Source organism: Crinia signifera, chromosome 5, assembly GCF_055691185.1.
Source record: "Crinia signifera chromosome 5, ASM5569118v1, whole genome shotgun sequence".
NCBI classification, from domain to species: domain Eukaryota; kingdom Metazoa; phylum Chordata; class Amphibia; order Anura; family Myobatrachidae; genus Crinia; species Crinia signifera.
Window position 1 is genome coordinate 229,144,121 of NC_139221.1, and position 26,254 is coordinate 229,170,374.

The following is a 26,254-nucleotide window of genomic DNA, read 5'->3' on the forward strand; positions in this document are numbered from 1 at the left end:
TTCATTTAGGCATAACCAGGATCATACCTTTCACACACACTTCGGGGGGAGTGACCAGAGTTCCAAGTCCTGGGAACTAGCCTGGTCAGTTGCAGGGTTACATACCCGACACTATCAACTCAGACCCTTTCAGGCATAAGCAAGACCTGTGTGATATACATAAGCCAACAAACTGTTTTTGTAGTGCATGCTTGACAATGAAAGCTCTGACCAGGTTTGTACACTTGTCTTCCAGCTCTTCCCCTTACCTGGTTTTCAGTTAGATAGGGGTCTGAGACACACCTGCATGCATCTGGGGCAATATCACAGGAGCTCCAGCAATGGGATAGGACATGTACTAATACTGTATATTTTCAATATCAATTTTTTTTTTATTAGTTTATATTTAAGGTGAAATTCTTTTCTTAGAATGGTATATGGCTTGAAGCAACAGTAGCATGTTTCCCTATCTGCATGACTGCGGCTGACAGCATTCCCCCCCTCCCCCTAAATAATTGCTATGACATGCCTGCATTTTTACTGCCATTCCCTATTACCTCCCCTAAAGTCACTTCCTGTCTATCACTCTGCAGTGGAATACTCACTGCGAGGAGACTCTCAAAGGTGCTTTTACAGAAGCACAGTGTGATCGCGGAGCATGCAGTCTGTCTGGTGATAATCAATGAACTGCGAAAACATCGGCATAGCATAAAACGCTGAATTAGGCCCATTGGCAAGTATTACCAAAGTTGCACAGAAGAGATGTAGTGAGCCAACACACAAAAGCTGGCTATATTATATCAGTTGTTTGATGCCCATCAGGAAACGACAGCAATAACACAGTGTTCCGATGACATGGAAAGTGTGCCCGGAAATTCTTAGAAGCATTTTTACAAGTTTCTGAGCAAACAATCTGCCAGCTGTCTGCTGTGTAACTATCCATCTGATCTGAAAAACAATTACAGGATAATACTGGATACAGAGCATTAAATTCTACACTGGGATAAACTTATACCTACACTTATGTCATCTTTACATTAAAGTACTTTTAAACAAATCCTATTGTTAGACTGTGTACTGCTTTCTTTGTACAGCAGAATCCAATAAAATAATCCAACTCTCTTGGATTTCATGTGTGACTGTTGCCTTTATAATGTGAACCCAATTTCCAGTGGAAACCTTGGGTGGCAAAATGCTTTTGAATAACGCCCATGACATAGGTGGCCATCCTGAACATATTAGGTAGGGCCCCCTGTAAGTATAAGGGTGTATACCTACTATATCATTTTGGATGATAAAACTATAAATGCACCTAGGTGTGATGCGATGCAGAAGGCTCTAATGGAGGTGCGCGGTTCGAAGTGTAAAAGTTTCACCTAAAAACTGTACCACAATATGGAAACTTATCCTCCTCTGTATTATGCCAGTATCTGTATAATGTGATGCACTGGCCGTAATCTAGGTGCACTTGAAGAAATCATAAAACATCACTGCATTTGACTGTTTTGTGCAGCACCACAGGGGTGTACACACACGGCAGGCAGGCAAAGAAATTTTGGCTAAAGTCATGGATTATTTTGACCAGGTCAAATACACTGTGTGCGGCTAAAAGTGTGTACACACTGTGCGATTTCGATTGGGATCAAATCAAACCATACGCAAAACAAATTGGATTTGGACTATATAGTACAGATCTGTACTACCTAGTCTTGCCTGCACATTCTATTTTACTGTTCGATTTACACTAAACGGAAGCACGCGTCTGCATCAGTGCCGTCTTAGTGCATAGGCTTGATGGGCAGTTGCCCAAGGGCCCTCTAAACCTAGGAGCCATCGGTCTGTAGCATTGTTCACAATTACAGACACAGCAGCCGCAGACAGCTTCTCCCCTTCTGCCCCGCCGCAGCCAGCTTCCCACCCTATCCCCCCTCAGCAGCCACAGAGACAGGTTCCCCCCCCCCCCCCCTCCCCAGGAGCTGGGGACAGCTTCCCCCCTCAGCAGCCGCAGACAGGTTCTCTCTCCACCCCCCTGCAGCAGCCAGGGAGAGCTTTCCCCCACAGCACCCGTGGACAGCTTCCCCTCTCCCCCCTCAGCAGCCGCAGAGACAGGTTCTCTCAAATTCCCGTCCCCCCCCCCCCCCCCTCCCGCAGCAGCCAGGAACAGCCCCACCTTGATGTATTGTAGTGTAGCATGTATAGGAATTTAGTGCAGTGTAGCGTGTATGGGGATGTAGTGCATTGTAGTGTGTATCTACCACTTTCTGGTTCCGCCTATGTCTAGGAGGAGCTGCTATAGTGCGCAGCTTCTTACAGCAGCCCTAAGGTGAGGGGGATGAAGGGGGTACAGTTCTTAATCTAAATAACTCAGACATTTCTTGTGAGTGGATAGAGATAGATAGAGTACTTTCTTATCTACTTCATCAATGCTGCCCCGCAGTAAACCCACGGACAAAGACTTCATAACAAGAAGTTCCACATCATTAACGTTGACCTGTGCACTCTTTGCTATCTCTAGAGATAGCAAAGAGTGCACAGGTCAACGAGAGATAGAGAGAGATATACATACATACACACACACACACACACACACACATTTAATGGATAGGGGCCCCCACTGCACTGCTTTGCCCGGGGGCCTCTAATGCTCTTAAAAATGGCACTGGTCAGCATCGAATGAGGCTAAAACAGTTCGATGTCCATTCGATTTCGATTAGATTTTTGTCTAGATAGTTTAAAGAGAACAGAAAATGTCACACTGTGTACACAGCATTAGTTTATAAATTGCATTGCAATTATACACAGTCTGTTTAGCCAGGGCGATCGCAAAGCCACACATCGCTATCCCCACAGTGTGAACGGTGCGATTCTGGCTAACCCATCTAGGCAATTTTTTACCATCTAATCAAAATTGTTATCACATTGCGACGTGTGTACACGGCTTTAGTTATGCAGACCAGGGAGAAAGACACAGGGCCAAATGTAATAGGGTGAGAGTTTCAGAAAATGAGAGATTATGGGAGAGTTTTCACCTTTTTTTTTAAAGGAGCAATCAATTACACTGCAAACCCAGGTTGATTTTGCCATGTAATTGATTGCTGCTTTTAAAAAAAAAAGGGAAAACTCTCCAAAAATCTCTCACTTTCTGAAACTCTCACCCTATTACATTTGGCGAACATTGTTGTGCTCAATGACTTTGCAATGTCACTAATGACTTAGGTCGGATTGATGTGAAATAAGTTTGACCCACAAATCTGATGCTTATACTGTATATAGGTAAATTGAGCCAGTACGGAAGGTGTAATGGTTAGCATTACTGCCTCACAGCACTGAGGTCATGGGTTCGATTCCCACCATGGCCCTAACTGTGCGGAGTTTGTATATTCTCCCCGTACTTGCGTGGGTTTCCTCCGGGTACTCCGGTGACCACTACATCATATTATGCATTTTAACCCCCTCCCCCCTGTGAGTGCAGATCCAATATGAATAGATACTCTGTTCTATGCTTACAAACTGTATAAATGTTGTCATTGCGAGGATGGTTAGCAAGGATATAGACAGTATTTGCTCATGTAGTCAGTGTCTGAGAAGAACTGGAACTCATTTGAAAGCCTTTTGGCTATTTTGTGACCATCATAAAACCAAGAATTTTCATTCTAGTTTTTGGAAAAAAATCAGAGCCTTTCTAATGAGTAAACACTCTTCTGTCCTGGCTAGAGCTTTGCATTATGCAGGGCCTAACTCTGTTATCTATTGATCGAGAAAACTGCAAAGGGAGATTTTAACTCAATCAATGGATAATCTTGAGAGAAACACTTTGTGCCACACTCGTTGAGCCATTATTAAGTTAAGTGAAGCCACGCATGACATTCCCTGCAGCGGTTACAGGGAACACAATGTCTTATGAACAAAAACTCAATGATTATTTTTATCAAATTAAATGTTCCAGTTCAATGTACAATCTTTCAAGCTGCCATCAGCCAAGTACCTAAATATTCTGAAGCAACTTACAGAGTGCCACAGAGCTAGCAAAATATTAATAGGAAAGTCAATCAAGCATTTGATTTTGAAGCTCATTGCTATTGCCAGGATGCAAGAAACATGTACAGAACATGGAGCACAACAGGATATCAAGGGCCTAATATGGAGATGGGTGCATATCCCACAGCCTCTGCATCCTTGTATGCCACAGCATGTGCAATAATAGGCTAGTGCTGGAGGAGGCGTTTTGTGTATATAGACTCCTCCTGACAGCTTTTCTGATCAGCTAATGCATCATTGGACATAGCAACTGTACTGTATTCTCCACTGCACTAAACACAAAAACAATCTACTTGGTAAGTCATGTGTTATCCGGACTGATCGTAGACTGGCATATGGTCGACAGGCAGTATTTCATGCCCTACCATCCACTAAAGAAGCATGGCGAGCCATGCGAGGGGATGCGCTACACTTGGACATAGACACCCTAAAAACTCATGTTGACCTTGTGACTCTGTCGACCATTAGTGGTCGACCATATGACTGTCTATGATGAGTCAGTCTATGATGCATACCATAACCAAGTCCTATAGCTTCATATTCTTTACAAAAATGTAGCAAGCATGTCTTGGGAGCTGTCTGAAGACTTGCTGAATTATAATGCAGGCTTATTTCATCACTGTCAGAACGCAGAACACATACAGAAAAAGTCTAAACTCAGCTGCAAAGCATTATCAGTTATTATCCTTTCCCGACAGTCGTCCTTGTTGTTGTACAGCAGTATATGCATATTCAGCATATACAAATTTCTTGTCCGGGGACTTTGTAGAAACATGCTCGCTCCGTCATGGTATAGTGAAGACGGAATTGGTTTCTCTTTAGGTCTTCAATCAAAAATTAGGTCAGTATGGGTGTAGGTTAAAGCTTAACCTTGTATACTAAAGAAAAAAAGTGGTAAAATTTGCAATTTTTGAGATTTGGAAATGGATTAAGGGAGTTAGGGAATAAAGTCAAGCTTGAGATGCTCTTCGGACTTTTCAAAAACTTTTTATTCTAGCTTTAAACCAGTAGTAGATACATATTTCTTATCCTCTTTGAGTTCTTAAGTAATGTGTGGTTAAGACCTATAAATATAAGAACAGAGAGAGCCAGAGGTCAGAAGTCCACAGGATTCTGCAACAGACAGTGGATAGAGTGACCAGTCACAATCAGATTTTCCCCAAGATGAATCAACTTGGTAAACAGTACATCCTCAAGTTTCTAAACTTCCTACCAGGTTTCTAAACTTGCTTTCTTTTTGCCTTGCTCAACTAAATCCCCTCCCACTCCTCCCCTCCTTCACTGTACTTGACCCACTTTGCCACCAAAATGGAGTGCATGCACCACAGTCTTGATCTGGTTGCTTAGGGGCTACTCTACAGCTCCTGTTTCTTTCTCTCAGATCACCCACCTTGTCAAATTTTACTCTTCTCTGCCTCCATTAGCCTCCTCTTACAACCATGACCTGGTCTCCCTCATTCATAAAAAAAAACACTCATCTCTCTCTAATTATCACCCCATCTCTATCACACTCTTTCAGTAGTTGTCTGCCACTCGCTTCCTTCCCCTTCTACCACTCCAATATGGCTTTGCCCCTATCAAGGTCTCCTCCTTTCTATACCCCCTCCTCCCTATGTGCCATCTTAAAATCTGTTTGCTCTCAGTCCACAAAGGGGATAATTTTTGTTCACTCGCAGTGAAACGAAAATCGGCCCCTGCCCCGTTGGTTGGGGGTTTGCACATACGCAGACCCAGACTGCGAACGGCCACGGCAATTTGCAATGTCACTGGGCTGTTCAAACGGAGCGGTGTGGGCTGGGGGCATGTGGCAGTGGCATAGGGTGTCCTCGTTGGAACGGCCAGGGTTTCATGGGCATTCCCATTGGATTGCGGGTGGGACAAGGTGGCTGACGTCACATGATCTCAGCCGCCCGCCCTATCTTCGTCTCGCTGCCTGCAAATATAAGTCAGACTTCACTGACTTGTGATTTCAAATGATTTCCTCTGCTGCGGGCACATGCACATGTCTTCATGGTACATCCCCTTGCATGGTTGTGAGGGGAAACGATGGCAGGGGTTGGCGTTACAAGGACTCTGTACACTGTGAGCGTTGCAGCTTCCGAGTCAACCAAAAAGTCTGCTGTCTGGGTGACTGATCTAGCTTTCATTCTCCACATAGTCTCTCCAATCCTGCAGTATCTTGCCCTCATATCCTGGATGCCCCTAAACGGTCACAATCATGGGTACTCTTTACCTAGAACGGCACCCGCGATTGGCATCGCGGGCGTCGGGGTTAAAAAATCGCGGGCATCGCATGCACATAAAAAACGGGTGCGACGCGATGCCCGCGATTTTCCCATAGGGATCAATGTTAAAAGTGAGATTGGACGCGATTTTAGTGTTAAATGCCTCAATGCCCGTGATTTTTACATAGGAAACAATGTTAAATGGGCCACAGAGCCCTAATAGTCCCCCTGAAGTCTTAAATGGCCCCCACAATTTTTAACGCCACCCCACGATCAACGTGAACCCGAAGCGTGGCGAGCGCAGCGAGCCCGCGAGGGGCGGCGGTACGCGTCCTCCGACCTTTTCATACCGCCACTATCCACGTCGGCGTGGAGTTGAGAATAGAATAGTGTGGCGAGCGCAGCGAGCCCCGCGAGGGGACGCGGATACCTGTGAAGCCCGCGAAGGGACGCGTTTACCTGTGAAGGTATCCGCGTGCGCTCGCCACGCTTCGGGCTCGGTGGCTCGCTGCGCTCGCCACACTATTCTATTCTCAACTCCACGCCGACGTGGATAGTGGGGGTATGAAAAGGTCGGAGGACGCGTACCGCCGCCCCTCGCGGGCTCGCTGCGCTTCGGGTTGACGTTGATCGTGGGGTGGCGTTAACAATTGTGGGGGCCATTTCAGACTTTAGGGTGACTATTTGGGCTCTGTGGCCCATTTAACATTGTTTCCTATGGAAAAATCGGGGGCATTGAGGCATTGAACAGTAAAATCGCATCCAATCACACTTTTAACATTGATCCCTATGGGAAATCACGGCCATCGCATCGCACCCGTTTTTTAGTGCATACGATGGTCGCGATGGGTGCCGTTCTAGGTAAAGAGTACCCAATCATGCAATCTCTCATCTAGGTTACGGTAGCCAATTTCTCTCTGGCCATCCAAACACATACCTTGCCTCCGTTCAATTAATCCTTATCACCACTGCATGTCCCTCTCATGCGGCAGTCTTCCCAAATTTAACAAGCACAAGGAACGACTTCACTATATTTTATGCAACTTGTGTCCATGAATTTGGCCTTTGTTTCAGGTGCTTCAAAATCATTGTTACTTTGTTCTAGTAGGTTAACCTGAATGCTATTTCATTAAGTTTAAACATTTGATTCCAGAGCATTGCTGGCTTTTCCCAAGCGTGCAAGGAGCCTCCTGCTGAGGGTATGCGATCTTGGGGTGACAATATCTAGGTTGACAGTCACTAGGTCAACCACTAATGGTATGACCGTGACTAGGTCGACACCTAAGAATGGCTGACATTGACAGAAATTCCACACAAGCTTAAGGTCGACATGAGTTTACCTTTTTTTTTCTCTCAAAGGTGTTTTTTTTCAAGTGGGCATAGACCAAAAATACAATAGTGTGCTGAGCTCAGTAAGGCACCGTTCCCGAAGGGGACGAGGTACACTTATACAGTGTCCATGTCGATATGTCGACACCAGGAAATGGTAAAAAACTCACTCATATTGACCCAAAGCTTGTGTCAACCATTCTTCGATGTCAACCTAGTCACTGTACCGTAACCTTTGCAGAGGACTTCTGGCTTGAGTTTTGATGCAGGACCATGATCTGAGCATCTGTATATGGGTGGATAATGTAAATAGGAGATTCCTCAGCAAGCTATACCCTAACTAGCCCAATCAGAGCTGCACATTTACTAGTTCCATACAAAAAAAAAACTTTAATGTGCACAAAGTTCCTAGGTTATTGTTCTTGTGAACAAAACTGGAAATCCCATTTCAAACACCACAAGCAACAGGAAGACTGACCAGATCTGGAGGCTTGCTAAAATAAAAACACACTGTCTGCTCAGCGGCCAGCAGACAAACAGAAAAACGGCTTCCTATCAGATTCATAAGAAATTCGACTTTTCTCTTCAACACAAGAAGGATGACAGCATGGGGCACACATACCAGTTATAAATGTAACCAATACATCAGAGAAACTGTGAAAGTTTGGTCTCAAGAGCATGCAATACCAGGCTTCATGTAGGACATTTACTGTATTCATGCTAGCAGTGAACACACAAAATAACAGAACCCTCGAGGCATGGATCATAATATCACTACATCAAATCCCACCCCTATCCTTTGGATCCCTCTCCAGGAAGTTTCTTCAAAGATGAAGATGCCATTTACCAACAAGTAGAATCTTCAGAAAGTTACAATTTCATGACACATGACACAGCAAGACCCATATAAATATTTTGGGCTGTGATGTAATTATTTGTACATCACAGCCCAAAATAATTATATGGGTCTTGCGGTGTCATGGGTATTAAGCAGATATATCTGATGACAATCCACATGTACTGTGGCAAGTCTCTGAAAACTGCAGCGAGCGTAGCGAGGTACCCTGCCCGACGCATTGGGAGCGATGCGGTGCACTTTAAACTCTGTTGACATTCAGGTAAAAAAAAACAGTGAAAAATCCCAGGTCGACCTTTGAAATGTCGACCTAGACATTGTCGAACTAATGACCATCGTCCATCATGCTGTAGACCTGGGGTAGTCAACCCTAGTCCCCGAGAGCTACCAACAGTGCATGTTTTGCAGGTCTCCTCACAGAATCACAAGTGAGCTAATTAGCTCCAACTGTGGATCTTTTAAAATGTGTCAGTGATTAATGAGTGCAGCAGCTAGGTTGTCTGGAAAATGTGAACTGTTGGTAGCTCTCGAGGGCTAGGGTTGGCTACCACTGCTGTAGACCAAATGATCCCAACCCCCTGCAACTCAGTGCTGTTATCATAGGCGTGCGCAGCCCATTTTGTTAGGGGGTGCACCACTGGAGGGGGCGTGTCATCACCGCCTACTGGGCGTGTCTATCACCGCCTACTAAGCGTGTCTATCACTGCCTACTGGGCATAAATGTAAACTAAATAGGTGACTTATTTATGAATATGGGCTTCATAATTAATCATTCCATACACCAGAAATAGGGACAGTGACTGCTGCAAAAATGTACACTGTATTGCCCATTACGCCACACACCATAATGCCCATTACACATGACACCACACACTAATGCCCATTACACATAACGCCACACACCATAATGCCCATTACATATAACGCCACACCCCGCAATGCCCATTACACATGACGCCACACTCCGGTGATGCCCAATACATATTATGCCATAATAAGTGCCACTTACCCACATGCTCATTGCTAGGATATTCTTTCTCAATGCCAAGCGCTGTATGTTTGATGCCGAGGGGGATTCATGCTCATTGCCACAGGGGATTGCATGCTTGTTGATGCAGGTGATAACATGCTCTGCCAAGGGGATTTCATGCTTGTTGCTATGGAGGATTACAGGTTTGCGATGACAGCTGCCAGCCCAGTGAAAATGCAGCACCGGCACTGTGTTCACTACTGCTGCCTGCTGTGCACTCTTGACTGGCACTGCCAGTGGGTGGGTGACAGGTGCGGACTCTGAAGGCTGGAGCTTTAAAGCAGGGGACTTCCAATGGCTGCTGAGGTGTAGGAATGGAAGAGATGGCGAGGGATCACCAAGGTGGCCGTCATCTGTCAGGAGGAAGGAGAGGGGCTTCCCCAAAGTGATTGCACAGCAGGTGGGGTCCTCCAAGGCTGCGCGAGCGATGCAGCGATGAAACGCCGTCGGGAGCCGCCACGGAGCTCAGTGGCCGGCCAGGCGGAGAAATCGAGGCCCTGGCTCCTATAAGGAGGTAGGCCGCAACCGGGTAAATGGTCTCCCGGCTCTGCGGCAAGCGTCAGAGGTGGCTGCTTAGAGGGAGGGATTTGGGTGAGGCATCGGGACGAGAGTAGTAGCCCCTGGAGAGGGTAAAGTTCCACAGGACAAGGGTATGGGCCCGGGAGCTCCTCCACTGCAGCTTCACAGTTTGCCAGCCATGCCACACCCCCGAGGCTGGAGCTTTATGCGCACTTTAAGCCTGTCGCCCGGCATGTGTCTGTCTGGAGATCTGTCTGTGGTAATTTACATTAGCATAATACATTTTGCGTGCAATTGTGAGGGGGGGGGGGTGCCGGTCATTAGGAGGTGCCTGTGCACCCCTGGCACCCCCCGTGCGCACGCCTATGGCTGTTATTTGTAGCACACGGAGAAGGGCCGTAATGATGAAATCTGCCACAAATCACAATGAGCTCCTAAAGGGCTGGTCTACTCTGGTGGTAGTCAGGTGTCCTAAAATTCAAAAGCCCCCTGAACATTCTGAATGCAGGCAACTACGCAAAAAGGCATGCAGAAGATGACTGTACCAAGCACAGTATATGTTCAGACAACTTGCCATAAAAACACTAAAAAATTAAATAAATCTTGTATACCTCAAGTTCGATTTCCCTCCGGTTGATGTCATCTGTTGACTGATTAAGCTTTTCTAGCTCTCCCTATTAAAAAGAAAGGGGAAAAAAAGCAAAGATATCAAAAACTTGCTCTTATCTATAGATCTAAGAATAAAAATAAAAAAATGTATAGATAAAATACAGTAGATGCACAACGGGTTTTTCTTTCAAAAGAAAAAAAATAAATCATTCACTCTAGAAGTGCAGAGAATGAGACAGACTGAGGAAACCGGATTTACGGACTGAAGATTATGAACTACAGTAACATAGCTAGTTTGCGATGCGAGAGGCTACAACACCATCTAGTAAAGTTATGGAAAGGATTGTACTGTGCGGCCATCATTTGAGTGTCAAGCAAATTTGTCAAAATAGGTGCAACAATTACCAAGCTAAATTTTTTACTCCTCATAATTACCTGTAATGCTTTCCTTTTATAGAAAATAAAAAATGTTGTGTAAATAAAGATTATATTTGAATTTATATAAACAAAATGCATTTTTTTTGCGGATATTTTGAACATCTCACAGAGATGTTGGCGTTTAAAGGGTTAAATATAAGCAAGAGATTGTAATAAGTGATGGAGTCCAACACGGCTCCAGCTGTAATACTGAAGACCCCTGCAATTGCGATCTATGGTCACATGGTACTGGTTACGCAAACCGGTAATAATAGGCTGTAAAATTTATTTAAATTAAAAAGCTAATCATCTTGCGGCAGAACTCATTTTTCAATCTTGTTGCTAGTGCTAAAAGTAATTAAAATGTGATAAATGTAGCTCATTCTTCATATCTTTGGATCTACAGAGGCTGTGATTTCCATACAGTTTTAATAGTAGAAAAAAAGTCTTAGTGTGGAACCGTATAACTGCAGTAGAAATGCTACATTTTAACGGTAAAACTCCCTCGCACCCCCAGATATCTGGTGCCTGTTTTATGCCCTGTTACCAGGGCTGGACTGGCCATGGGCCGATGGCCAGGTGGGCTGAATTGTCCATCCAGGGCTGATTTTTTAGACTGTCAGTGGCAGCACCACCTCCCATTCGGCGCACAGCGAATCCAGCGGCTCTCTCTATGTGCTGAGCGGGTCCAGGAGAGATGAGGGCATAACACGCACCCATGCCCCTCCCACCTCGATGCCAGGATCAGCAGCACACGCATGCCCAGCGCGTGACTTCAGCATGTGCGTGCACAAATACCAGGGTCGATTCGGAGGCCCAGTCCATCCCTGCCTGTTACCATGGAGATTCACACTTTCCCATCAGATGGGAATAGGCCGATTCTACTCTTGACATGTCGATAATATCAAATAGTTATGAGAAAGAGCAGAATACTCTGCACACATGAGAAGCCATGGGGTTCCAGATGTTGTTCTAACATTAGGCAAAAGGGGTATAATATGGGTTAAAAATCTCCTTTGACTGTTTTTCTTTTTCACACCACCTTTTTTTTCTGCCAAGTTATGCTACAGTATAATAAAACAGTAAGAGAACTCCATTTGGTCAAGAGTGTGGTCAATTTATCACCATCCACTTTATTGGCACTCTGCTAAATTCAGCAACGAATACTCCACTGTCTTTCATTCTAAATATACCTTCATGTAAAAAGATGTTTTAGCAACTCCAAGTTTGCCATTCCATCAGCCCCACAAGCGCACACTGACCTGCTGCCTGTAATGTAGGTTGTCCTTGGGAACACCAGCACATAATTCAAACAGCAGAACAGATAATATTATCCTGTCACTTATCACAGTTTGGAACACCTGCTCAAGTATTTGCTTTACAATAATATAAAAAAAAAAAAAAAAAAACCATGATACACTCTCTATTAGCCTAGAACAGTCCTGAAGTTATAAAACCCATAGGGCGTTGCTAAGAATATAGGGCAATGATGTAACAGTAGTGGTCCAAGTGGAAAGATCAAACATTTATATAGCGATTGTACCAGAACAAGAAGACATAACACAAATAATCCCATCCTGCAAACCACAAATGTGCTAGTTACACATTGGACTCCACACAGCAGACTACATAACTCCTGCATTAGGTTTAAAGGATGGCACTACCCACACAACCTTAAATATGCCCTTTAACAGCCTAAATAAAGGTCAGAAATACAAACTAATTGAACCATAACCATACTTCTTAAAGCCACAACCCATTGCAAGTGCAAAAGCGAGCAATGAAAAAACACACTACCAACTACATATACTGAAAAAATCTAAATTAAATACCATCTAATTAGTGGAAGATAATTGGGGGGGGGGGGGGGACTACAATTTCTATCACAGATATCATTATTCCTTGTTTATTAAGGAATAAAGGAATGGGGTTTATTTAGGACTTTATAGGTTTGAGTGGGTTCTAAATGTATTGTGGGATGGGAAGAAAATTGCTGGGACTCTGGGAAATGACTTTTTGCAAATAATCTGCTTTGATTTAGCAATTCTTAATTTGTATAAAATAATTTATCTTTTAAGTGTCATGGGGAGATTGCATTGTCTGGTAGGTTGAGGCGTCATACAGCAGATTGTCCATTGGATAATCTGGTCTGATTACTGGAGCAATGCAGTATCTGCCAGTTTAATTGTCACCAGATCTTTGTTCCTATTGTACAAGTGCTTGTTTACTTATAGGGTGAGATAAGGGAAACACACTTTTTTTTTTTTGCAACAATTACAGAACATTCAACACAAAGAAAAAACAAACAACAACCACCAATATTTTTCTAAATGTTATTTATAATGCACCACAAAGATTCTATAACTGTATATGGGCAATTACAATGAACAAAGAATACAAAAATGGGAATATCCAGACATCTCAATGGCAAAAAATGAAATAAGGACAGACAGAAGGGATCAGAGTCCCTAAAGGTGCCCATACACGGATCGCATCACATCTAGTTTAAAAACGTATGCAATGTGCTAAAGCACTGTGCGTTTTTAATTAGATGCGATGTAGTTCAAAAAGTACGGGCTGCACATACTTTATGGGCTGTGTGATGGGATGCATTGCACCCTGTATGAGCACCTTTACTGCTAGTTAGTAATCTGGCAAACTAGAGTCAGGGATAGCATAGCTCTCCTGTTGTACAGTGAAATACTAATAGGGGTATTAAAATTTCCCGCTACTATTCCCGACGGGGGAAATAGCGTCAGGGCCCTATTCAATGCTGTCTTTCCTGACAGCATTGAACAGGGATCTCGGCAGAACTAGCCCGACTTTACAAGCAGTCGGGCCCGCTCTGCCAAGAACGGCTCGGAATTATCAAGCTTCCGGCCGCAGTTCGAGGATTTCAGGCCGTCTCTCGCCGCCCCGCCCCCTATTCGGCGCTCAGCAGACGGGACATTGAATCCTGCCTGTGGAATCACGGTCGAGCCAGCCGAGAACCGGACAGGGTCATGGCTGTCGGCCAGCCCAACAGTCGTGACCCGGGATTGAATATCCCCCAAGCAGAGAGTTAATACATTGCTGGGACTATTTCAAAATGGAAACTAGAATTTAATAATCGACAGAATATTTGAATTTGTCCAGATACACACAGGTTACATACGGGGAACAAATTATTCAAATTTTAGTCTACATCAAGTTTTAGGCCTACATGTTACAGCAAGAGTACTACAAAGTCATCCTAAACTTAATATTTACAAGAACAGTAATTTATAACATTCTACTAACTGGTATCTTTATCTGCAGTTCACCAGTTATTGCTGTGTGGTGCGATAGAAGCTTAGCCAATTAGATCTGCAAAAGGTTACAGATAACTGCTTAAAGGCTTGTGAAATGTAAGTTCCTTAAATGTGTGCTAACCTAGTATTCCATCATAGTTCTGTTTTTCAATTCAATACACTATTTATAACTTGATGCAAATAACTTGTTTGTGTTAAAAGGTCCATACGCACTGGGCAAAATGGCCAGCGTGTATGGACAGCGATGATCGCTGGGGGGCAGGGGGGTGGGGGGGGGGGGGGGGGGGAGGGAGTCACTCAGTGCATACACACTGAGCAACTTTCCCCCTGCCCGACGCAGTCAGTGGGGGGAGGGCGGCTTTGCATAGCGGAGTGCTTAAGCCTTAAGGCCCATACACATTAGGAGATTTTAATTTCAAAAGACTTTGCCAAAGTCTCTAATAGATATATCTTTCACCAAAGTAGTGCATACACACCAAGCTATTTCCCCAGAGATTTTCAGTAGGCGAAAGACTTTGCTGAAAATCTTCCAATAAAAAGTATATTTACATAATGGGTGGGGTTTGAATCCCCAGGGTGGGAGTAGTGGCCATTTTATTCAGTGCATTTTTGTTCTTGGAGCCTGATTCAGAACGGATCGCTGGGCTACATATATTCGTAGCCCAGCGGTCAAGTAAACGCCGCCCAAGTGCACGGCAACAATTTTTTTTGCAGTTGTGCACTTAGGGAGAAATTCATTCACCTGCACCAGCAATGTATCTGTTACCGCCATAACAAAATAACATTGGTGGAGGTAGATAGGGGATTATGCACAACGTAATGCCCACTACACAATATGCCACACACCGTAATGCCCATTACATATTATGCCACCTATATGCTTATTGCTAGGGTTACATGCTTTTTGCCAGGGGTTACATGCACAGTGCCATGGGAAGTTGGCTAATGAATAATTATTGGCGGACAGCTGGCTAATTGATCATTGGTGCCCAGTTATGCCAGTAATATATACATTGCTGGTTTTTGCCAGCAAAGTATATATTACTGGTTAATTAATAACAATAGCAATCAGTCGTGCCAATAATATATACATTGCTGGCCTGGAAAACCAGCAGATGAATCACCTTGCTAGTGATGATGCGGGAGCGCGCATCATGGCTAGTTAGGCAGCGCTGAGTCATACACACTAGGCGATTTTCATATGAAAAACCCTAAAAACGTCTGTTTTGAGTGTGTATAGGTAGATAGATATACACAGTGAAGCTAATAAATCTTACATGGTATCCAAGAATTGAGCAAATAGACCTCATACCAGCAACAAAATCTTCAATAGCACACACGGTACAAAGTACATTAAATCCGAAACACAATAACAAAACTTGAGACATGCAATGACATCTATATATTGTATAGAAGTGCACAAAAATCAAAATAGAAGATGTAGGAAAACATATAAACTGTGTGGTTCGTTCTTATTATTGATCATGAAATATATGACACTTTCCCCGTTAAGAACTAAAATGGACTGTCCCCCCAGTCACATAAAGGTGGAATCTCTAGGTGGTACGATTACTTAGTATCTAATTCTAAACAGGGGAAGCTACCTGCCAGCTAAAGTGGGAGCTGGACCTTAATGTAACTTTTAGTGAGGAAGTTTGGGATTCTATTATTTACTCAGGCTTCAGGATGTCTAAATACCTGCAACATGCGGAAATGGTTTTCAAGCTCTGCCATAAGACATATTTTACCCCTAAGCGACTACACGGCCACTACTATATGGCCATCTGTCTGTAACTTATGTTGGAGGAATTGTGGGGGAGTCGGTTGTATACTCCATATTTTTTGGGAGTGCCCATTACTTCAACCTCTGTGGTCTGAGATCTTCTCCCTCTTGGTAAGGTGATTAGATTAAGTGTTCCCCTAAACCCAGTGGTAGCACTACTACACCGTTCGGAGCAAATCTCTGGGGGAGACCTATATATCATGCAACACATTTTAATAGCTACTAAAGCCACTATTGGTTGCCATTGGAAGTCCACTGAGATACCCTCAGTTAGACACATTGTAAATAAGGTACATAGCCACTTCCTTTTCGAAACCGCCGGGGTTGAATACTCCCCTGCGGCCTATGGACTGCATCCCCCCCAGATAATTCCGCCATGGTTTTTAAGTGAAGCCAGATGCAGCCTGTGAAACTGCTCTGACCTCACTGTGACTGGCAGTGACTTCCTAGTGGAAGTCCGACCTGCCAGTCACCCAAGGCAGGTACCTTCCGGGACGCCTCTACATGGGCTGCTGAATGGCGGTACGAGGACGATACTGCGTATGTGCAGGACCCGGGACCCTAAATATGGCTCTGGGGCTGCTGCAAAAGTAACCACTAGGGACTGGTGGCCAGCGCATGTGCAGTACCGAAGACGCTACTGCACATGAGCCGGTCGCACAATGGGGACCAGCGGCCTAGGCTAACCGGCGGCAGCTGAAGGGGACCAGGAATGCAGAGGCAGCACCCCTCCTCCAGAAAGATAAGAGCCGCTACTGTCTAGGACTATGGCTCTGGATTTACAAAACAGAAAGAAAATATTTTGTTGAAGTCCCTTTAAAATGCTTTAACTTTTTTCTTTTTTTTTTAAGTAGGCCCTTTCCTGTAAATCAAAGTGATGAAATCTGTGTCCGAATTACTGCAATGAGATTCACTTTCTGTTTTTATTTAACATTCCAGGCAGTGTCCCAGTGCACCCTTTCATGCCATATGATCCTAAAAAAACAAACCAAAATAGTTTTCATGTTCAATGTGCAAGGGTCAAATCTGCTAATGTGCCTGTAGAGGTTCTAGAAGTTAGAGAGCCTACAGCTGTTAAATTTTAATCCCTCGTCTATTGGTGCAGAATGCTGAGAGTTTTAGTTCAGACAGCCAGAGAGGCCTGTGAAAAAGGATAAACTCCACTGTATTGGCCACTATATCCATTATTTTTCTTATATGTATGTCTGCAGCTTCAAAACCTACTGTAGAGTAGTATTTTGACAGTAGGGATTTCAACTTAAATCAGTAAATAAGTTGATCATACCGATGCGCCATCCGCCAAATGGGGCTCATGTCCCATTCTCTGCAATAAACATGCAAGCATGTGAGACACTCACACATCCATATCTACTGGATCACCATCCACCAGATACCTGCGGGTGGCGCACCGGCAGCCACACAGAGCCTGGATCCATCTGTATATATGATCTCCTACACTGTAATGACCCAGGTGAGGTTATGGTCTATCTGTTATAGACTAGAATCCCTGATGACCAAAAATAGCGTCTAATTAAATAATGATCACTATGGTTCATTAGGATTAATGGTTATAATGCTGTATACATTTTTCCGTTAAAAAAATTGTCTAACCCCATCTTAAACATATTGGGTGAGATTTGGTAAGAAATATCCATATTTTTTTTTTAAACTCCTCCGACGACGACGACGAATGTGGGATAGGTGCGGGGGACTATCCCAAAAAATCATGAGTACCCCGCAAGGTAAATACACCAAGATATTGTTTTACCTAACACTCATCAAGAGAGTGTATACTAGCGTTTCATGTCAAAAAAAGGTATTCCTAAAGCACTTCCAGACCTATTCTTTTTGAGGACAGGATAGGGTCTATGTAAAATTTCCCATGTTTCGACACCTAACATTTATTTGAATGAAGGAATGCTGACCCTTTCAGAATGCTATAATAGGAGAGACGTGATGGAAAAGAAGTTCCTAAACTAGTTAGTCCAGGAAACATATTGTTAGTGACAACTTCCTGGCTTTTCCAATGACACAGTACTTAAGAGATATCTGGCCAAAATCTAGGATAGAGGCGAGGTGGAGGTTGCACTGGTTTTGGGACAACGTACAGTAAGATAGTTTATTAACCAATATAAGGGCATTTGTATAAAAAGGTAATACTGCCACTGATTGGTGTTACTCCCAAAGTATTTTGTAAAGAATACCAGGAATGGGAAAGACCTTCCTTGTCCACAGCCAAAAATATAAATTTTTTGGTGCACTCTTAGTTTGAAAGGATAGTAATGTTTAAAATGTAACTTTTAATATCCTTAAGACAAAATTTCACAAATAGACACAACTTACATTATAGAATTCACCATTACCGAAGTCATAAAAAGACACAAGTGAATCACCAGCGAACAGACAACTACATAAAATCAAATGATTTCTGAATCAAGCTGGCCTTCCAAAAAAAAAAAAGGGAAATCCAATTGTACCCCTAAAACTTCAAACAAATTCATATGTTGTCATTGGAGGTGTACATTTTAAAATTGTGTCAAAATGGCAATTTAGACCTTGGTGAAAATATAGAAAATTGTACCTGTATCAGGTTATATTCACTGTGCAGCGCTGTGATATGTAAAAATTTGCAAACTATAAACATAGTTCCAATATTAACAGATGCCAATCATGAAGTTAAGAGATAACGAAACTCTAAAACGCTTTAAAGGAATGGTTGTTTGTTTATCTTGAAATGTCACAGTAAGGACACAAATTTGGGTAAAAGCCTGACTCATTTATCACAGGAAAAAAAAAAGTCTAACCTCAGCAAGGGAGGGAGAGGGGGGGGGGGGCGTTTGACGATATAAAGGGACATACATTTCTAGTGATGCTGCTCCATGACGGAGTGGAAATCACCATCCATACATATTTTTGCTTGCAGTGTGAATTAGGTTTCAAGCACAATGTAAACATTAGGCTGGATCTAAACACAGCGTTGCTTCACGAGGGTCCCAAAATATTAAAGTATAATTGGAAATTTTTCCAGAGTTACAAGGGTCTTTAATACACCAGAAAATCTGAATACAAGAGGACCACATTAAAAGGACATCTACTGTATACAGTGTGACGGGCATTGCTATCACAAGATTAAATGTCTTGTGCATTGATGGGTTCATAAATTTAAGCAGAACATTTTAATGTAGAAAAAAAAAATGACGCTGCGCTTTAAAAATTACTGTAGCACAGTATTTCCAATGTAAAACTGTTGTTGCTGCTGCAGCTTTCCCCATTAGCTGAAAGGCCTGTTGTTATGGAGAACTCTGCTCTTCGGAGCATTCATAAAGTCACTAACATGAAAACAGCTCTTAAAGAATCCAACTGCTGGCTCAATCTGCAAGTCATATACAGAAATAAGTAAATCTGTGTAGCTGGTATATAGGGTATTCTGTAAACGCAAGTTACCTTTTAATAAAGACTAGTTAAAAGCCTGACAAATGACAACGTCTGCAACATACTTTGAGCTGTAACACTACAACAAGAGATTTATTTACAGTTTCTTATAAAGCGCAGCAATATCCATTGTTCTTTACAAAACTGGTGCAATGGCTAGCATCACTGCCTCACAGTGCTGCAGTCATGGGTTCAATACCCACCATGGCCCTAACTGAGCAGTTTGTATATTCTCCACATGCTTGCGTGAGTTTTCTCTGGGTACTACGGTTTCCTCCCACAATCCAAAAGTATACTGGTAGGTCAATTGGCTCCCAACAAAATTAACCCTAGAATGAATGTATGTGCGTGTACATGTGGTATGGAACATAGATTGTAAGCTCCACTGGGGCAGGGACTGATGTGAATGTTCAACTATACTCTGTAAAGCGCTGCGTAATATGTATGCGCTATATAAGAAACTGTTAATAAATAAATAATAAAAGGAAACCGTGATTAAACAGGGTAGTAACAAAATCGACAGAGGTAGGAGGGCCCTGCTCGCAAGCTTACAATCTATAGTGATAATAGGAGGGATACATAAGAATAGGATTCCATAGCATGGCAGTCTTACCAGATTGCAAGACCATATGAATGCTACTTGAAGTTATGGGGTTGTACTGGAATATGATAAGCTTGCCTGAAGAGGTGAGTTTTCAGGGAATGCTTGAAAGTTTGGAGACTAGGGCAGAGTCTTAATGTGCGTGAAAGGGAATTCCATAGGGTGGGTGCTGCCCGAAGAAATACCTGCAATAGTAAATGGGATCTAGTAATGAGTGTGGATGAGAGACGCAGCCTTGCGCAGAGCAAAGAGGTCTGGTGGGGATCTATTTTGAGATCAGCAAAGAGATATATGTTGGTGTAGTCAGGTTAATAGCTTTGTATGCGAGTAGAAGTATTTTTATATTGAATATGGGAAAATAGAGGCAATTAATGGAGGGACTGAGAGTGGATCAGCAGACTTTGAAGGTCTAGCCAGGAAGATCAGCCTCGCAGCTGCATTCAAAATGTATTGTTGTGGTGAGACTTTTCTTAGGAAGACGGGGAAGGAGGCCATTGCAATAATTAATGCGTGATATAATGAGTGCATGGTCTTGTTTAAGATATGGACAAATTTTGGATATGTTTTTAGATGCATGTAACAAGATTTAGAGACTGAATGTGAGGAATAAAGGACAGAGTCAAGGATGACCCCTAGGCAGCGAGCTTGTGGAGTAGGATTGATTGTTGTGTTTTCAACAGTGATAGAGATGGTTGGTAACTACTCTTGGCTGGTGGGAATATAATTAATTCAGTTTCGGAAAGGTTGAGTTGGCGAGATGACATCCAAGATAAAATGGCATAAAGGCCTTCAGAGACACGGAGCAAAACTGATGGTGTCAATTCAGGGGAGGATAGATAGCTTTGAGTATCATCAGCGTACAGAGGATACTGAAATCCAAAACAGTTGATTAATTTGCCAAGAGAGCGAAAGCCTGACTGAAGTGGGTCCAATAAGTTGTAGTCATTAAGAAAGTATGTGAGGCGCAAGGGAGCTGAGAAATAGGACAGTAGAAAAACAGAGAGACAGTTTGGATCACAATTGTGTTTTTTATAATGGGAGTAAGAAGTACATGTTTGAACAGAGAATGAAAGATATCAGTAGAGAGAGTTTACAGATTTTAGTTAGTTTGGGGGTGGCCCGATGGCTCGCTACGCTTGCCATAGGTTCTATTCTCCCTCTATGGGGGCCGTGGACCCCCACAAGGGACAATATGGGGGCTGTGGACCCCCACAAGGGACAATAGCCTCTGTGAGTCGGGATATCCCCCTTCTGAGCACCGGCGGTCAGGATCCCGACATCGGGATCCCAACTGTCAGAGCGTCATCCGGCACCCAAGTTTGGGATAAGCACAGGAGACAGAGCTTTTCTGACTTGTAAGGGTATAGGATCAAGAGGAGAGTTAGTGGAGTAGGATGATGAAAAGAGCGTTGATACTTCATCCTCACTTGTGGGGTTAGAGGAAGAGAAAATGTCAACAGGCTCAGGAAAGGAAGTGAACAGGTCACTGGATGAGGAAGAGCATTCCATTTCATCTTGGATTGTATCAATCTTGTCCTTGAAGAAAGAAGCAAGCTCTTGTGCACAGATAATAAACTTCTGTACCTAGAAACATCTCTGTGGCCATATATTTATATAAAATTATGGGAGGGGAGATTGTAGAGGAATAAAAAAAACTAAACTACAAATATAACTCCTATTGGGAGTAGCAATGTTTTCTGTACAACAGTTACAAGTACTTTAAAAAGATATACCATCTGTTTGTTCAACCTTATTCAAGCAAATAACAGCATATACACCAGCTAATAACCATGGAAGAGGTGACACATTTTCTGTTCTATACTTATAACTGAACTGTGAAACATATCCACCGCGACATCAGTCACTATGTAACTTTCATGAAGGCAACAGGAGAAATAAATTAGGTACATTAATTCATGTATATATATATATATATATATATATATATATATATATATATATATATATAATAATAATAATAATTTTTATTGAATTGTGGAAATAAAACTAAAATGTATGTAGTTAGTGTTATTAGTTGGCATAAAAAACAATACTACAATTTGTGTTTAACAGCTGCAAACACTGCTCTCCACCGCTTGCTGACAGGGAAACCATGATGCCAGTCACTGGGACACCCAATTAGGGCTGAGCTCCAGGGGATTTCCACACCTGATTGGATGTTGCAGTCACTGCCTCACGTTACTAAAACAAACAAAAAAAAAAATTGCACATTTCCATTATTGAAAATCGCCAGTGAATTCTGAATGTCTTGAAAAGACACACCATATACCATTTTGTGATATGGTGCAAATTTTAAGCAAACAAAAAATATTTAAAAAATGTATTCATCATGGTGAGTATCAGACTCACCATGTATTTGTAATAAATTCAAAGTGCTCTTTAATTGCATCCCAACTAGTGTTCCCAGTCAGAGCCGGATTAAGCCTTCGGGGGGCCCAGGGCACTTTAGAAAGGGGGGCCCCCTCCTACTTGTCACTACTGGCTGCAAACTGCATGGGAGAATATTACACTGTCAAAACACAGAGTAATCAATGGGTAACTGCAGGGGGGATAGAGCTATATAGATAGATATAGATACACCACATGAATAGCCTGTGTTTGTCCCTCTGTACCTTACTCCCTCTGTAGGAGCCCTGACAGGCTCAGCGCTGCCTCTGATTAAAAACCCTCCCATGACAAGGCAGCTGCTGCTATCCATCATGGGCCTGAGAATAGGATGAGCTCCACCAAGCAGAGCTCAGCACAAGCCTCTCAGCCTCTTCTGTACAAAGTCTTATGGGCCTTAAGTCAACTCCCAGTAATGCACTGCACACTTGTGCAGTCAGTGTGCCTTGGCTCAGCATCATTAATCATTGTCACATTGGCAGATAGGTGAAGCGGCAGCACTACTCCACTCCCATGCACAAAACCTTTAGCTAAAGAAAAATTCCAACCACAGGGGCCCCCTAGATAGAGGGAGCCCAGGGGTACTGACCCCCTGAGCCCCCACTAAAATCTGGCCCTGGTTCCAGTACTGCACTTTAAGGGCTCTATGTATAAACCATTTTAGAGCCATTTAACATAAAACTTGGCAAAAGTTTGTAGTTACCACTTCTACCCATTTAAGAGCTGATGTTAGAGATATCAGACCCTTCTCCAGCCTTAAGGCCCATACAAACTGGGCGACTGAGCTGACAGCCACACAGTGTGTACAGGGCAGCAATGAGCGGTGAGCACTGATGCGCGCTCCCGCATCATCGCTGGCCCTGCCGCTCCTCTGTTATTATTACCAGGACATGAGCGACAGGGTGGACGGCTTTCCATAGCATCCTGCTATGGAAAGTCATCCACCCCGGGACACAGGAGAGTCGGGTCATTAGGTTTTTAGCGCTGGACTATTGGTACGTTTTGTTCAATTTATTAGGCATCAAAATGTCTTGATTTTCACAGCCTCTGTAATGCAATGTAGAGGTGCTATAAACACCCACCTTGCCTATAACTGGCAGTAGGGACCAGTAAGGATTATCCAGCTTCACTGGATCCCTGTCAAGTTAGACAACAATGCTCATTTCATGTGTACAGTTTGCCGACCGCATCAGGCAACACAAAAAAAGAAGATCAAAGCATAAGACACCACTGAGAATCATAAGGGTTAAAAAAGTAACCACACTACGTATGACAAAAAGCCAAAGGTATCATTAATTGCGGACCCTAACAATAGAACATAAAATATTACAGGAAAGACCTCAGACAAACTGTTCTATTGGCTGTAACATCCAGATGGAGAGAAGGACTAAAAAAATGTCTTTATAGAGGTTTTGTAGCATATATACTGGATGTCACTTCATGTGAAATCCTTCACCAGGGAATTGCTAGGGATGAATATAAGAGAAAAAAGAGATTTTCTTCAAATTGGTTACTGTTGCTAATAATTAACAAAAATAAATACTGATATACTGTACACACTACAAGGCATACTAGAATACAGTACTTGGGGAATCTCACTGTATTGTAGCCACGTGCTGCAGAAGAAACAAAAGGTGCTCTAATGGGCATAACAAATAGCCTGCATAAACAGTCTGAGGGTGCCCATACACGCACTGATTTTCCCGGTGCGATGTGTGCTATGAGATGCGCGCTCCCGCAGCATCTCATCGCACAGTACAAAAACTATGTGCTGCACATACTTTTTGTACTGTGTTTTGATCGCATCGCAGGCACAACGCATGCAATGCGATGCTCTTTTAGCACAAAACGTACTGTATAATCGGTACATGTATGGGCACCTTGAGTCTCACATTATCTGCAGATATAAGGGAAAAGTTGGCTTTTAATGTATAGTGTAAGTATTGCACACTGCTGTGTCCACACATAATTATCCGCTATTGGTTTGGGGTCTGTCATAGTCCGCAACACAATACTCACCCATATTAACTGCAGCACTTTATATGTAAATGAAATAAATACCACGTTATGTCCATCAAGCCCACCCCTAAGGAAGTCTAAAACAGCATTTCAATTGCATCATGAATCAGCAATTAATGTATATTCTAGGTTTACTAGAGATATACAAATAGTCTGGTCCATACACAAAAGTATACACGGTCACTTAGTATTTGCAATGCATTTATAACAAAGCTGCATGATAAATACAGGTGTACAAGAAATGTGCACACCAGGTGTACTCTACAGAATCCAGTGCATAGAAAAATATCCACAGATGCGAGTGATGCATATTGTGTGAAATTGCTATAAACAGGCTGAAAATCAGCAACATTGATGGCTACAAAATACTGCAGCAGAAATATATATATCTCACACAGACAGACATGTATGTATGTATGTATGCACACACATGCCTCTAAAACACAAGCATTTGTCTTGCAATAAGGTTGTCTCAGTCCGACCTTGTGTTGGCGAGGAAAGCCAGACACACCTCCTCCCTTTCAGCCTGGGTAGTGCCACACACAATGCCAATGCCCCATCTAATGTGCCCATGCCTCACCTGTATCCTGGGGTCCACCTCCTCTTCCTCTTCGGGCTGTACATTATCCTGAGCATTGTTTCTTATTCCCATTGTTTCCATTTTGCTGCAGGCATAAGAGAAGGGTGACTGCAGGCGCCGCTACAATCACTGTCTGCACACACACACTGGGGCTGCTGCAGCTGGCTCCGGCCGTGTTCTGCTCCCCTCTCTGCGGCTACATACCAGCCAGGCTGACGCACACACTGCATGGACTATGCTGCGCCAAGCTGCAGGGTGAGAGACGCGGCGACCGCGGCTGAGACTGAGCGCTGTGGAAATGGAATCCGGCAGCAGCAGGGAGAGGAGGGGAAGATTGTCAGCCCCGGCCCCGCCCTCTATTGCTGACACTGGGAAGCAGTGGAGAGAGAAGCGATGCAGGTCTGGTTATAATTATGTGGGTGAGGTTATGGCAGAGACAGAGGGGCCGGGAGCAGGCTGAGGCCAGGCCAGCGCTGACTTCAGATATACACGTATTGTATATAAAATAGGTTCATATAATAATTATAATAATCATCCAATTATTCATTAATTATGCAATAAAAGATTCAAAGATCATTGTTGTGCTCCATTTCTTCATTTTCATCAGTCAATGGGGTGAATGCAAGTAACCGTAATGAACACGCGTGTGCGAATCATTGGGTTTGTGCCCGCGGCCAACATTTTCCCAAAAGTGCTCGCTACGCCATAGGGCTCAAAGCAGTTGTCTCCAAATTTGGGCAGAAATCAACCAAATGGCCCAAAAAAAATGTCAGGGTGTAATTTTGCGCACCGTAGAAGCAGCAATGCGGGATATGGGCATTATTTTTGTCGCTTTGCTTGTTTGCACAGGGTAGCGATGTTTTCGTTCTGCGCATGTGCATGCACATTTCTGGCCATGTGCATATGCCGGGTCCTGTCCGCACCTACCAGTGCGGTCATGGGGCGACGAGCTGTGCCCTTGAGAACACCCAGCATTTAATGGGTGTTCCCATGAAAACGCTGGGCATTCCCATGGCAATTAGGCAGTGAAAGAACTGGCGGGGGCATCACCGGATGTCAGCTGCCCGCCCTCTTCTCGTGCAGGGAACACGCAAAGTTAAGATACCAAAGAGTGTCTATGTACCTTCCAAATCATTCGATC

At 43.4% G+C, this 26,254-nt stretch overlaps 1 protein-coding gene across 1 annotated transcript in view; it reads right to left on the bottom strand.

The window, feature by feature from the left end:
* SH3BP5 (SH3 domain binding protein 5) overlaps positions 1–25,468 on the bottom strand; it is a 54,466-nt gene extending 28,998 nt beyond the window's left edge. The window contains exons 1-2 of the mRNA XM_083188614.1: positions 25,114–25,468; positions 10,588–10,650 (exon numbers count right to left, since the gene is read on the bottom strand). Of these exons, the coding sequence (XP_083044740.1) occupies positions 10,588–10,650; positions 25,114–25,194 (144 nt within the window). The 5' untranslated portion in view covers positions 25,195–25,468. The remainder of the gene's footprint in view (positions 1–10,587; positions 10,651–25,113) is intronic.
* Positions 25,469–26,254: the final 786 nt, after the last annotated feature.